This window comes from Neofelis nebulosa, chromosome 4 (assembly GCF_028018385.1).
Source record: "Neofelis nebulosa isolate mNeoNeb1 chromosome 4, mNeoNeb1.pri, whole genome shotgun sequence".
Taxonomy (NCBI): Eukaryota; Metazoa; Chordata; class Mammalia; order Carnivora; family Felidae; genus Neofelis; species Neofelis nebulosa.
Genome location: NC_080785.1, coordinates 123,615,535 through 123,630,176, shown reverse-complemented (window position 1 = coordinate 123,630,176; position 14,642 = coordinate 123,615,535). Strand labels below are relative to the sequence as shown.

At 39.9% G+C, this 14,642-nt stretch overlaps 1 protein-coding gene across 1 annotated transcript; it reads left to right on the top strand.

Annotated features, from left to right (window-relative positions):
* Positions 1 to 358: 358 nt before the first annotated feature.
* On the top strand, positions 359 to 14,109 carry LOC131509872 (histone-lysine N-methyltransferase SETMAR). The gene is made up of 2 exons (XM_058726163.1): positions 359 to 564; positions 9,950 to 14,109. Exons 1-2 carry the CDS (start codon positions 448 to 450, stop codon positions 10,733 to 10,735), a joined length of 903 nt encoding a protein of 300 aa, XP_058582146.1. The 5' UTR covers positions 359 to 447; the 3' UTR covers positions 10,736 to 14,109.
* Positions 14,110 to 14,642: the final 533 nt, after the last annotated feature.

Below are 14,642 nucleotides of genomic sequence, written 5' to 3'. Positions count from 1 at the left end.
CAAGTTCCAGAACCTGAAAAACCCTGCTGTGCAGCTCCCCACTCAGCTTAGAGCGCGCTCCTCCCCCCACTCCCGCAATCTTCCCAGCCCTCAGAAACCTACACAAATGACTTCACCTCCAACCCTCCCTGAGGCTCACAGGAAAAATTAAAGCACTTCCTTTTATGGTTCCAAAGCTATGTCCGTACCTTACAAAGCTTTGTATTATTTGTTGTGCATCTGGCTCAAAACAGAGCGAGCCACACCAAAACGTAGAGGAAAGCAGAGAAGACGCCCTCACAGGCCACTTGTGAAAAGAGAGAGAAAAACTACGACTCCCAAAAGGCAGCGGAGCCGCACGACCCGTGCTTCCCAGCATCCTCTGCGAGGCTCAAAATCAACTAGGTGGCCAGTGCCTCGAGACGACAGGAAATGTCCGCGGGAGAGTAGAAAGAGAGTCTTGCGGGAATGGCAACGTCTAAGGAGGGGCCTGAGAGACCGACTGAGCGCCTGGATATTGCGCGCGGCCTGGAGAACGTGCCCGTGAGCGCGTGGCCCCCGGGGGCGGAGCCAGAGCCTTTCCAGGTAGGGGGCAGGGCTCGGCCGCAGAGAGTGGGACTGGTGGGTGCCGGCGCCCAGCTCTCCGGGGAAGTTTGCCCGCCACGGGCACTGAGGGCTCAGCCACCCGGGTGGAGCTGGCGCCTGTCCAGGTGGGGGGCGGAGCTGAATAACCCCAAGGACCAAGTGCGTTGCTTCCCCACCGGGCCGAAGTTCTGTGGCGCTCATACCGCAAGTGGTACCCGTACTTCTCGACGTTCTTTCTTACCCCATCGCAGAGCTGTTTCGCGCAGGAATAGCTCTTACATGCTCAGGTTTTCGTCTTTATCTTTTTTATTTATTTATTTATTTTTATTTTTTTTAATGTTTATTTTTCAGAGAGAGAGAGAGACAGAGCATGAGCGGGGGAGGGGTAGAGAGGGAGACACCGAATCCATCTGAGCTGTCAGGGCAGAACCCGACCTAGTGCTCCAACTTAGGAACTGTGAGATCATGACCTGAAGCGAGGTTGGCGCTCAACCGACCGAGCCACACAGGCACTCCGGTTTTAGTCTTTTTCTATGAACCCTCCGTAATGACCTTAACAACAAGAATATTCCTCTTTTCTGCCCGTAGACTGGCAGTTCCCTGAAGGGCAAAGCCAAGCGTTTCGTGAGGTCCCTTGGAAACAGCCCTGAGAAACTGGCGTTTTTTCCCCTGGTTCTGTCCCCAGAACTCATTGAGGGATCGGGGCAAATCATTTACCTCTCTGGTGTCAGGTGTCTCATATGTAAGATAAGGCATGGGCCGTATTAACGGCCCTCAGCCTAGTGGTAGGGTTACAAACTTAGGTCATGTCCCTAGGATGAGACTTTGCTGAGTCTCCCTCGTGGTCTGAGGTCTTTTGCAAATATAAACTAGCCTCAGCTAAGCCTTGGAATCCTCCCGTGTACGATTAAAATAATAGTGCCTCTCCCGGATTGCTTTGAGAATTACAAGTAAAATGCACTTCTGGTTTGCTAAAAGAACTCAGGAAATGTTCTGCACTGTTACCACATCAAAACCTTTCCTGAAATAACTTTCCCACTCCTGTGACCTTGGACTGCTTGTTGCCTAAATAATATGACTAAAAAACAATGATGGAGTGAAAGGAGCGCTGGACTTGGAAGTAGGAGAGGGTGAGTTCAGGGCTTGGCCATCTTAGCTATTTCTTGGAGCCTGAGCTTCTTCATCTGTAAATGAAAATAATTAAAAATGTATAACCCTTGTCATGTACATTGTCAGTATTGAGCCCCGTGTGCCCCTCCTTCCTAGGGTTGTTGTGAAGCTCAAATAAAACAGTAGATTCAATAGCAGTTTTCAGAGTGGGCAGGATATTAATGTCAGAAAAGGTTATTTTTCCTCAAACTACCTCAGGCAGTTTATGGTTAATAATATAGTTGGCTAGGACCAAACACTTGTGGGATTCAACTCTAATCCCTAAAAGCTTATTCAGTACCAAACACTGCTGAATATGTGGTCCAAAATCCTGACAAATGTTTTCTTTATTCAGCAAATAATTGATTGTGTATAATGTGCTAGGCGTTAAGCTAGACGTAGAAGATAAAATGGTGACAACTTTTCTTTTGAGCTTACAAGACCATATAGAAAGCATTCATTTGCTATGGGGGTCAGGAGGAGAGGGTAGAGGAAGGAGAAAGGAAGCCTTATGACTGATACTTACACCTACAGTTAATGGGCATAAGTGAAAATCTGGAGACCAAGACTCAATCCCACAGTATTCTAGCTGCCAGCCTATATGCATAGCTCTGGATAGAGTCAGGATTACTAAGATCCTTCCTCAAGGAGCTTATAGTCTTACCAAGAAGATAAAACATGCTTGAAACATATTTATGACAAGCTTGAAGTGCCTTTAACTAGTTTGCTTTCATATATTCATAGAGCACAAAACAAGTCTTATGAAAGGTCAAAACAGCTTGCTTACCCCAAACCCTGCCTTCACAGGCATGTACACACATAGGAATTAAGGCATGAAAAACTCAAGTTAAAAATAACTTTGTGTCTAGTTTGCCTTTGAGTACTGTGTGAAAAGGCAAAAAGAACATTCACATGTTCATACTGGAAACAAGCCTATCATAATGCCATCTGTGTTGAAAGCCAAACAGAAAGTAAACTAATTGATTTTCTTCAACTGAGTGTTGAATCTAGCCTTTTTTTCAGGTTTCTGAAACCAGCTTCAAACATTAAGATTTCAGCTTGGCCTTGACAAGAATTATCTGGCTCACACGCTCTTAATAGCTGCTTGAAGCAAAAACAAACTCATGGGGTAGAGGCCAAGTACAAAGATTCATGTAGCTGGTGTTTCAACACAACCAAAAAAGGAATGAAGATTTTCACAGCACTTCCTTAAAATTCAGAATCAAGGCCTAGGTTTTAAGCCCAAAATATTATGCAGTGTCATAGTTAGGTTTCTGGGGCTTTGATATAGAATGTGACTTAGAAAAGTCAGACTTCTGATCAGAAGTTATCAAGAAGTGCAATCAAGCAGCCAAAAAATATTTCCTAAGCCAGCTGCCCTGTGCCTAGCGCTCTGAAAAGTAACTCATCCCCCATTTCCGTGTCATACCCCAAATCACAGTACCATTTCTTTGAGACATATATTTGTTAGAAAAACAAGACTTACACTTGTAGTACAACTGGAGACCCCTACAGGCCATGCCATTTAAATCCCAAAGTTCATGCTTTTAATAAGTGCAGGTCTAGTTCAGAAAAGAGAGAGATTGCGTTTGAGACTAGCCAAGGAGGTGTATTTGCTTTTCAACATGATGTCTCCTGGGCTTCTTGAGTGACAATGGTTTATAAAAAAGTTTTAAGTTTTGTGTCAAAAAACTTGAAATCTCCACCCAGTTCTTCAAGGATCTGGTTTCTGCTACATAATTTTGCCTTTGTCATTTTGCATTTATTCCCAACTCTTGCATGATCAATGTTTGCATTTTGATACATACCAAGAAAAAGTAAAATTTATGTTATTACAATACAAAGAAATGATAAAAATCCCATTCTTTGTGTCCTTTTTGTATTTTTCTGACTGGTTCTTTCTAAATCCTGGCACGTGCACATAATGAGCAATAAGGCAATATTTGTGGATGAATGAAAGATGTGTGTGCTGGGTCAATTCTTAGTTTCCTCCCTTTCAAGATGAATAAGTAATGGAAGATAGGAATATAGTCACATGGTCTCCTAGAGATAATTTTGGTTTGACTATGTTTGAACCTGGAAAATTTAACTTCAGAATCTGTTGTTTCTACCACCCTACTAGATAGCCTACATAATTCATAATGAACACTTATGTGCCAGCCACTAGAGTAAGCTTTGTACATGGATTCTTTGACTTTATTTTCCTTCACAGCCACCTTTGAGATAGACAGAAAGGAAATATTTAGAGAGATTAAGTAATGTGCCAGAAATATATGATGTTTTAAATATAAAACCTAGAAATAACATCTAGAAGCATTGAAGGAAGCTACTATTCTAAAGATATAAAGGGCCTGGCACTGAGTATGGTGTTAGTTATTTAAATTTAATAATACCTGGGGTGGGGGGCAGGTACAGGTATTATTCTTGTTTTATAGGTGCTTACCTGAAGCTTGCCCTAAGTCACAGTGCTAACAAGAGGATTGTATACGTGTCTATGTTCTGTACGTGTCTCCTTTAGGACATTCCATGCTCTACATTAAGAAGTTCTCCACTGGGGAGCCTGGGTGGCTCAGTTGGTTAAGCATCCAACTCTTGATTTCTGCTCAGGTTACGATCTCATGATCTGTGGGATCAAGCCCTGTGTACGGCTCTGGGCTGACAGTGCAGAGCCTGCTTGGGATTCTCTCTCTCCTATCTCTCTGTCCCTCCTCCAGCTCATGCTCTCTCTCAAAATAAGTAAACATTAAAAAAAAAAAAAAAAAAAAGCTCACCATTGCCTGTCACAGGCATCTCTGGCCTCCTGCACATTTTGCCTTAGCCTCATCTCCCAATTGGAGACCTGAATTCTCATTACCATTTATATCTTTGACTAAATTTTTCAGCCATTTCCTGGAACCATTGTCAGCTTCCACCATGAGTATATCAATAAAGAGTCATTTATCTGTGGGGCGCCTGTGTGGTTCAGTGTCTGACTCTTGATTTCAGCACAGGTCATGATCTCACAGTTCATGGGATCAAACCCTGCATCGGGCTCCACACTGACAGCACAGAGCCTGCTTGGGATTCTCTCTCTGTCTCTCTCGGTCTGCCCCTCCCCTGCTCACTCACTCTCTTCTCTCAAAATAAATAAATAAATTATAAAAAAGAAAAAAGAGTCATTTGCGAGAAATAAAAATACAATATAAACTAACTCAAGCATAAAAAGGAAGGAATTGCCTCATAACAGCAAAGTCCAAGATTGGTAATTATAGGCATGTCCAGATATAAGAACTCTAACGATGTCATCAGATATTTCTTTCTACCACCTCCACCCTTGCACACCTGCTCCTCTTTCCGCTGGTTGGCTACACATTCAGTAGGTCTTACGTATGCAGTAGAATTTGAGATTTCCAGGTGAACAGGTAGAATGAGAATGTCTCTTGCTGATTGTTTAAGCAGAAATCCCAGAATATTTTTTTTTATGTTTATTTGAGAGAGAGAGTGAGCATGAGCGGGGGAGGGGCAGAGAGAGAGGGGGTAGAGGATCCAAAGGCCGCTCTGCACTGACAGCACAGAGCCCAATGTAGGGCTCAATCCCATGAACCGTGAGATCATGACCTGAGCCGAAGTTGGACACTCAACTGACTGAGTCACCCTGGCACCCCAAGAATTATTTTTCATTGATCTGGCTTAAGTACCGAGCAGATCCAACCAAACACTGTTGAAAGGAACAAATGATGACCTGATTAACCAAGTATCCCCCATCCTAACCACTGAGACAGTAGTGGGAAGGTTTCCCTGAGAAGTCAAGGTGCTGTTATCAGAAGAAAAGGAGCAGATGCTGGATGAGTAAAAACATGTCCTCTGTGGTCTCATTCCTCAAGCTTTGATCTCTCCTTGGTTGAAGGTAAGCACAAAAATCCTCAGAGTAACACCCTTTTTTCTGAATCAGTTTGGTCCTGGGCTTTGTTCCAGGAAGTAGAGGACAGACTATGGAAAGAGCTACAAATTGGGAGCGTTTAAACTCAGGTCAACTGACTCCCCATTTATGATGCACTAAACATTAGCTTTCAGATTCTCAAAAGTTAACAATTTGCATAACATAATATTTGAATAGAATATCAGGTCAGTGACATCAGATTATTTCTGAAAACAATTTTTCAATATGTAGTTAGATACCTGTAAATCATGTTAAATTAGAAATGGTTTTCAAAAGATTATTCTTTAGCCATTTTTCTAAGTCAGGTGAATCATCTTCCTGGAGTGGTATTTTACTGACTGTTTATGGAAGAGAAAATGGAAATATATGGAGATAAAATGATTTGTGTTAAGCATTGGTATCAGGGTTAAGGATTACATCCATAAGGGAAAACAAATATTCTCTTCAAACAAGAAGTTTATCCAGAGGTCTCTATTATCTTTTGGAAGGTGTCTGCAGCTCATTTGGAATTATTTATAATCTATCTCTAAAAGACCTTAGATTGTGCATCAAGTTTAAATTCCAGAATTAAAAAAAAAAAAACAAAAACTGTATCACTAGATTCTCCAATATCTTTTTTTAAATATGTAAATAAAAATAAGAAAATAAATGTATTTTTCCAAACCTCACCACACCCAAATAAATTCAACAAAGAATAATATGCTCTTCTGGTTAGAAAACGGCAATAAGTCAGACTTGATTTTAAAAGGAATTATCTGTGTCCAAAAAAAAAAAAAATCACTTTAGACTTTAGTGATTTATATGGTACTTTAAAAATATGTGCACTTTTAAGAAGAAATTAATTTAAAAGAATTCTTCATGGGAAGTTTAACAGAGAAACAGTAAAATCTTCATTTTGCAAGTACTTTTTTAAAATGTCTCATAACCATTTATGTTTCCACCTTGACTCTTTCAAAAGCTGGAAGTAGATTCTGTATAAAACAGCAGCCATTGAATTTGACTGATAGGGCATCTTTTTCTAAGCCATTCTTTATCCCTTTAGGATATCTCTACTAAGCTAAAGCTGTAAGAAATGACACAAACAAGAGAAGCTATTTCCGCTCTCCACCCCCAAATCACTTTTTAAGCAGAGTGCTGGCCTTCCCCCGCAGGTGCTCCCACTCATACTCCTCATCTTACACAGAGGATGTCAATCCTTACCCCAGCTCAACGTTTTTTAAAATGTAGGGTTTTGAGCCTAACTGCATAGCTCCACCAAGACTCCACCACAGGGTATGTAAGTACATGTTGTTTAATACTTTCTCCAAAGCTTAGTCCTGAGAGATAGGCGGTTCAGACATTCCTCTAGATACTCTTAAAATCTATCCCTGAATTAAAGCCTCTGCAGCTGGTCCCTCACAGTACTGCTCTTACTCTGTCTGCATGGGCAGCATGCCAGTGGCCTTTGTTGAAAGTCAGAATGAGAAACAGCCCATGAAACTGCTTTCTGGAAGAGAATGGTTTAGACAGACACAATGGTGAAATTTCCCTCCAGTTTCCATACTGGAAAAAGTCAGTACTTCTGACCAGTGACAATGTTCTTTATGGATAGTGTAAGCCATATGTCATATCGTATTTCCCTCTTGGAAGTGGCTGTGCTCAGAACCAAACATCCAGTTTACTTCTGGATAGGCACACTTTGTGTGCCTGAGCTCTCTCAACTAGCTCTTCCTGTTCTTCACCTTACATTTCCTATGTATTGTTCATTTATCTTATATCTTTGTAAGTCTCATTAAATCCTTTTTGGAACAACGCAGCTGTGCAGCTGTGATTTTGTGATAAGAAATACATATGTGATCTTTGTCCCCATTTCTGGCACCAAGTTCCTAGAACCCTTGTTATTCACTAAGTGATGAGAGCAGCCAAAGGTATCTTTTGTTATGTTAATGAGGCACGTTTTGGAAAGCACCTGAAGGTGAGAGCTGGTTGCCAGTGGAGCCAACCAGGTGATTTGAGAGTTGGAACTTTCAGTACCCTCACCCCTAACCTCCAGCTACAAGAGGGGCTAGAGGTTGAATCATTTGCCACTAGCCAGTTTTAATGAATCTTGCCTCTGTGACCAAGCCTCCATAAAAGCCCAAGAAAACAGGGTTCAGAGAGCTGGGAGCAAAGGTGCTGCAAGTGTGGCATGCCTGCGGACGGCATGGAAGCTCCTCTCCCTCTCCCCATACCTTGCTCTATTCATCTCTTCCATCTGGCTGTTCTGAGTTGTATCCTTTTACAATAAACTGGTGTCTGCTATGTAAAATTTTTCTGTGAGTTCTGTGAGCAATTCTAGCAAATTAATCGAACCCAAGGAGGGGATTTTGAGAACTTCTGATTTACAGCTTGTTGGCCATAAGTTCAGTAGCAACGTGGATTTGTGACTGGTGTCTGAAGTCCAAGGAAGGGGTCATGGGAACCTCCAGTATACAACCCATCAGTTAGAAGCACATATGACAACTTGAGCTTGGGACTGGTTTCTGAAGGTGGTGGGAAGCAGTCTTAGGACTGACTCCTTAGACTGTGGAATGTGATGCTATTGGATAGTGTCAGAACTGAGTTGAATTATAGTATACCGACCTGGTGTCTGAAGCATTGCTTGTTAGAGGAGTGGGAAAACCCCACCACTACCACCACACTGAAATTGGGTCCAAGAACACTAATAGCAGGTATAAATAAATGAATTAGTTTCCATTTAAGCAAAAATTATTCTATACATAAGGAAATATCTGGGCTTATAAGAGATACTTTAGGGGCACCAGCGTGGCTCAGTCAGTTAAGCGTCCGACTTCAGCTCAGATCATGATCTCATGGTTCATGAGATCGAGCCCTGTGTCGGGCTCTGTGCTGACAGCTCAGAGCCTGGAGCCTGCTTCGGATTCTGTGTGTGTGTGTGTGTGTGTGTGTGTGTGTGTGTGTGTCTGCCCCTCCTCTGCTCATCCTCTGTCTCTCTCTGTCTCGAAAATAAAGAAAAACATTAAAAAAGTAATAAGATGTACTTTAATCTTTAAGGTTTGGAAATATGCTTCATTATGCTAGTGAGGAAATAACCAGAGATCAGTTTTCACACAGAGATTTTTAGACTTGAGACTTTCTTCTTTTTCTGTAATGTAAGAAACTTTTCCATATTATCTCTTTGCCATTTAATAAAAACAGGATTTCTTCACATGTATGTAATACATCTACATTTATTAATATCTATATAACAAGTATGATTTTCGGAATTCTGTCTGCAATTTCTTGGCCAATTTTGCCTATTTTTAACGTTGTGAAGACTCAAGTAAAACTCTGAAGTAATAGTATCTTTTTTGAACATCAAAGAATATTTAGGAATTTAAGTAATCTTCAAGTTAAGAATTCCTTTAAAAATCAATGGAAGACTTTCTTCCACAGTCCACTTTTCATTAAGTTATTTATCATTTACGACTTTCTTATCCCCAAAAAGCATCTGCGATGACTCAATAAAATACATACATGCAGGGGTACCTGGGTGGCTCAGTCAGTTAAGCATCAGAATCTTGATTTTGGCTCAGGTCATGAACTCATGGTTTGTTGAAGCTCCAAATGGGATTTTCTCTCTCTCCCTCTCTCTCTCTGCCCCTCCCCCCGCTTGTGTGCACACACATGCACGCACTCTCTCAAAATAAGCAAACATTTAAGAAAAATACATACATACATTTATATTGTCAGATAAATGTGAAAAGATCAAGAGCCAAGGGCGAAATTCTTAACTGCATTCAAAAACTAAACTCAGCACTGATTTTTCTGATATTAAAGAAGAAAACAAAATGAGTTACCAATCTTCCAATTTCTGATGAGAGAAAAACTTCTCTTTTCTTTTGTTACCCCATACCTAAAATAAAACCACAGAGTTTTAAATGTAAAAATTAATCTTGGGATGCCTGGGTGGCTCCGTCAGTGAAGCATCCAATTCTTGACTTCAGCTCAGGTCATAATCTCACGGTTCACAGGTTCAAGCCCCACATCAGGCTCTGCACTGACATTGCTGAGCCTGCTCGAGATTCTCTCTCCCTTTCTCTCTGCCCCTCCCCCACTCACTAACTCTCTCTCTCTCAAAATAAATAAACTTTAAAAAAGTAAAAATTAATCTTACTTTTTAAATTGAAGAGGTATGTTTTCAAACAATATTTTAACAGATTGTTGTTCTTTGTTAGTTTCGTTTGAACCTATTTTTATATATGTTGGAATTAGGAAGTGTCTCATCCAAAAGCTGCTTGAAATGTGTATGAAATACATGCCATGGCATGCTGACTTACAGCATTTCTGGTTTTGCAGTATACTCCTGACCACGTAGCTGGACCTGGAACAGACATCGATCCCACACAAATAACCTTTCCCGGATGCATTTGTCTCAAAACCTGCCTCCCTGGTACTTGCTCCTGTCTCCGTCATGCAGAGAACTATGATGATAATTCCTGCCTTATAGATAAAGGATCCCAAGGCAAGTGTGCCAACCCGGTTTTTGAATGCAATATCCTGTGCCAGTGCAGTGACCAGTGCAAGAACAGAGTGGTCCAGCAAGGTCTACAGTTCCAACTCCAGGTGTTCAAGACGGATAAAAAAGGCTGGGGACTTCGTACCTTGGAATTTATACCAAAAGGACGGTTTGTCTGTGAATATGCCGGAGAAGTTTTGGGATACTCTGAAGTACAGAGAAGAATTCAGTTACAAACAATACAGGACCCAAATTACATTATAGCCGTCAGAGAACATGTTTACAGTGGGCAGGTAATAGAAACATTTGTTGATCCTGCCTCTATAGGAAATATTGGGAGATTTCTTAACCATTCTTGTGAGCCAAACCTGTTGATGATTCCTGTCCGAATTGACTCAATGGTACCCAAGTTGGCACTTTTTGCAGCCAAAGACATTTTGCCAGAAGAAGAACTCTCTTATGACTATTCGGGAAGATTTCTTAATTTAATGGACAGCAAAGACAAAGAAAGGCTAGATCAAGGGAAAACAAGAAAACCTTGTTATTGTGGTGCCAGGTCATGTGCTGCTTTCCTCCCTTATGACAGTTCACTATACTGCCCCTTAGGAAAGTCAAACATAAGTTAGGAATAAAAAAATTCCTAACCTAAGAGTCAAAAGAGTCTATTCCAAATCCTTCCTAAACACTGAGTTAAATGCATTTACTTTATTACCATGTTTTTAAAAATGGTGACACTTCTATTTTTGAGAACAAACTAATAGATATGGTTCTGTGTAACTGTTAATATAATAATATGTAAACATTTTATAATTATAAATTACTGTAAATTAGAAGGTTAAAAGGTAGCATATATCTTTATGGAATTAAAACATAAAAATTGGCTTCAATTTGAAGTCAGTTTCCACTGACTTCATTGAAACTGGAAATGTGTACCTTGGAAACAATTTTGGCCCAAGAGTAATGAAGATCATACTTGGAAAATTAGGCTTTTCAAATTGATTTGTAATGATTTTTTAAAATTCCAAATTTATATTTACAAATTATCAGTGGCTAAATGGAAATTTTTGCTTTAATTGGAACTATTTCCTTCTCCCTCTTATTCTCAATATTATGTCTCAGAACCAGTTAGCTCTGAAGCATAAGGCAGGAGTAGATTCAGGATATCAACGGGAGACTAACTTGGATAGAACAGAAGATTTTAAACTCAGGAAGGTCTTGTTAAAAGGGTGGGGGGAGGTGAAACTTGCCCAAATTGTTTTCATTCTCCTGAGTGTTCAAAGAGTATTTGTGCAACATATTTCTAATTTCAGCTTTGGCACTTTTCAGTGTATTAGTGTTAAGCAAGTTACTGAACCTCTCTAAATCTGAATTCCCTTTTCTGGATATAGCAATATTGGGAAGATCAAATGAGTTAAACCTTGTAAAGGGTTTACCACCATTACTCAGTACTAGGATAGCTATAATAAAAAAAGACACAGGGGCACCTGGGTGGCTCAGTTGGTTAAGCACCCAACTCTTGATCTCAGCTCAGGAACTCGATCTCAGGGCTGTGAGTTCAAGCCCCACACTGGACTTAAAAAATTAAAAAAATTTTAAAAGACACAAGTGTTAACAAGGACATGGAGAAATTGGAACCTTCATATATTGCTGGTGGAGGTGTAAAACTGCACAGCTATTTTGTAAAGCCTTTGGGTTAATTCCTTAAAACATTAGATATAAAGTAAACCACATGTTCCAGTAACTCCATTCCTAGGTATGAGCTCCGGAGAAACAAAAACATGTTCACAGAAAAGCTGGTACACAAATATTCATAGTGGCATTATTCATAATAGCGAAAAAGTTGACCCACCCCAAATGTCCATTGACTGATGAATAAATAAACAAAATGTGGTATCCTTACTGTGGAACAAAATTCACCCATAAAAAGGAATAAAAAGTATTGATATACACCACAACATGGATGAACCTTGAAAATATTATGCTAAATGAAAGAAGCAAGATACAAAAAGGCTACATATTATATGATTCTGTTTGAATGAAATATGCAGAATAGGCAATTCCATAGAGATATAAAGAAGATTAGTATTTGCCAGTGGCTGATGGGAAGGGAGGTATAGGAAGTGATTCCTAATAGGTACAGGGTTGCTCTTAGGGTAAATGTATGTACTAAAAAACACTCTCAAGGGGTGAGTTTTCTGTTATATGATTTATACCTCCACTAAGCTGTTATAGGAAAAGGGAAGAAGACACGAGTGCCTCTCCTTTGGAAGCTGATAACCAATGATGCTGAACATTGCTCTCAGGAAAAACTCTTCAGGTCCCAGAGAAATGCTTCTCCAGTCACCTTATGCCCTAAAACCAGACACAAGTGTGCCTAATGCTGTGATTGTGGCCATTACCACTATCAGAGATGACCACTGCTTCAGAGTACAGTGAGATTTTGAAGCACACAAGTGTTTGGTTTGATAAGAACATAAATGAAGCCATTAACTTGTCAGGTCCTTCCTTTCAGATGGCATGAATGCAATTCTTAACAAAGTGTGGTTCCCTTGTAGTGTTGAATGCTAGTTTTCTCCTTTCTCTTTCTGTTTGTTTGTAGTTGCAGGCGTACTCACACATTAGCACTGTATTCATTACACTTGCACATGGAGACACACATTTGGCAACATTAAACAATTCATATTACTTTTAAACTTGTAGATGTGCAGTCTAGAAGTTTGATATTGGTTCTGCACATTACTTCACACTACTTGGTTGTCATTATATTACTTTAAGAAATGGTTAAAATTGATAGTTGTGATAGTTTATTTTTTAAAATTAAAATACTTTCTGCAATAATAATTCATTAAATGCAATCCCATTACAGTGTTTGAAGAGGATAAGTAAATTCCATGGTTTATTTTCAAATCTGTCTTTGCAGAGTGAAGCTTTCTCAAATTGAAATTAATAAAAAAAAAATATATCAAAGAGCTACACTGACTCCGGAAAGATGGTCTCATTTATTTATTTATTTAGTGTTTATTATTTTGAGAGAGAGATAGACACTAGTGGGGGAGGGGCAGAGAGAGCGAAGGAGACACAGAATCCAAAGCAGGCTTCGGGCTGTGAGCTATCAGCACAGAGCCCAACGCAGGGCTCAAACCCATGAACTGCAAGATCATGGCCTGAGCTGAAGTAGGGTGCTTAACTGACTGAGCCACCAGGTGCCCCAAGATGGTCTCATTTAATATGATTGTTAATAGAACACGAACTATATGAAAATCTTGCTTATAACAACACAGTTTATGATTTTACTAAAAAGAAAATAAGAAAAAATAGAGTCTTTGAAATAAATATATAATTATGACTCAGGTCATTATTTTATTATCCATCTAAACATTGCCAGTTCGGTTGGGTGCCCATGCATGAGCAAGGATAATTAAGTTTAGTCATATCTGATATTTTGCCTATTTTCAGTCATATAAAAAAGACTTTATACATGCTTTCCATTCTTGTGATTATGAAGATATTTTTGTCCAAGTAGGAAGATAACTTGGTTTGTAACTATTAACTATTTCTACGTATTGCCTATAGCTCTCCCACAAGCTGTCTGGCCTTCACACTTATAAGGAAGGGATGAGCCAGCTTCCCTAGCAAGGCTCACATAAAATAATGGATGTATATAGGCTATAACGTACTATATAAATTTTGATATCATTTCAGACCTATTTCTGTGTTAACACTGCTATACAGAACAGAACAGACAGTATATTACCATAGACATCTTTGGTTACATCAAAATTCATTTAGATTCAATATAACAGTAGGAGTGTCTTGGTGGTACAGGTTATGAAAATATTAGAATAAACTCCTAAAGGAGGTCTGTGAATCATTTAAGTGAAAGGACACCTGTCTTTGGCCATTTAAGTGTAGCTAAAATTATAGGCAAAATCTGAAGTTGGAGTTCCTTTTTGCTTTAAAACTATTAGGGATTTCCCCAAGATAATAAAAATCTCCTCTATTCTTGTGTATACAGCTATTCAGTTAATAGGATTACTTTTCACTTCATTGGCTAAAGCTACAAGCTGTCCGTGCCTCTTCCTCCTCCTCCTCACTTCAACCACGAAGTCCTGCAAATCCCCTGCAGACGTGTCTAAAACCTGTTTTATTCACCTGTTTTATCTTTTTGTGCCATGTTTCCATCATTTCTTCCCTGCAACAGCCTCTCGGCCTCCAGCCTCACCATCCCTACTGTGCATTCTCCCCACCTCTAAACCTTCCCATGACTTCTTATCACACTCAGGATGGAGCCCAAACTTCTCAATATGGCAAGAAGGCCCCTTCCTACCTTTCCACATCATCTCTCACTTCAATTCTCTGTGGTCCTCTTTGAAAAACCATATGCCCTCTCTCATCCCCCACCTTAACAACTGGTATTCCCTTTGGGAAGAAGCTTAAGGAAGCAGGTTGCTTACCTTTGCCTTCAGAGGGCATTAGAGGGGTGGGGGGGGAGGAATTTTGCTTTAATTTTTTTTAAGTTTATTTTGACAGAGA

Bases quoted from the DNA above. Each gene is read 5' to 3' on its own strand.
- LOC131509872 (XM_058726163.1), top strand. From the start codon at position 448: ATGGCAACGTCTAAGGAGGGGCCTGAGAGACCGACTGAGCGCCTGGAT. The intron at 565-9,949 runs GTAGGGGGCAGG...CTGGTTTTGCAG, and splicing joins CGGAGCCAGAGCCTTTCCAG to TATACTCCTGACCACGTAGC.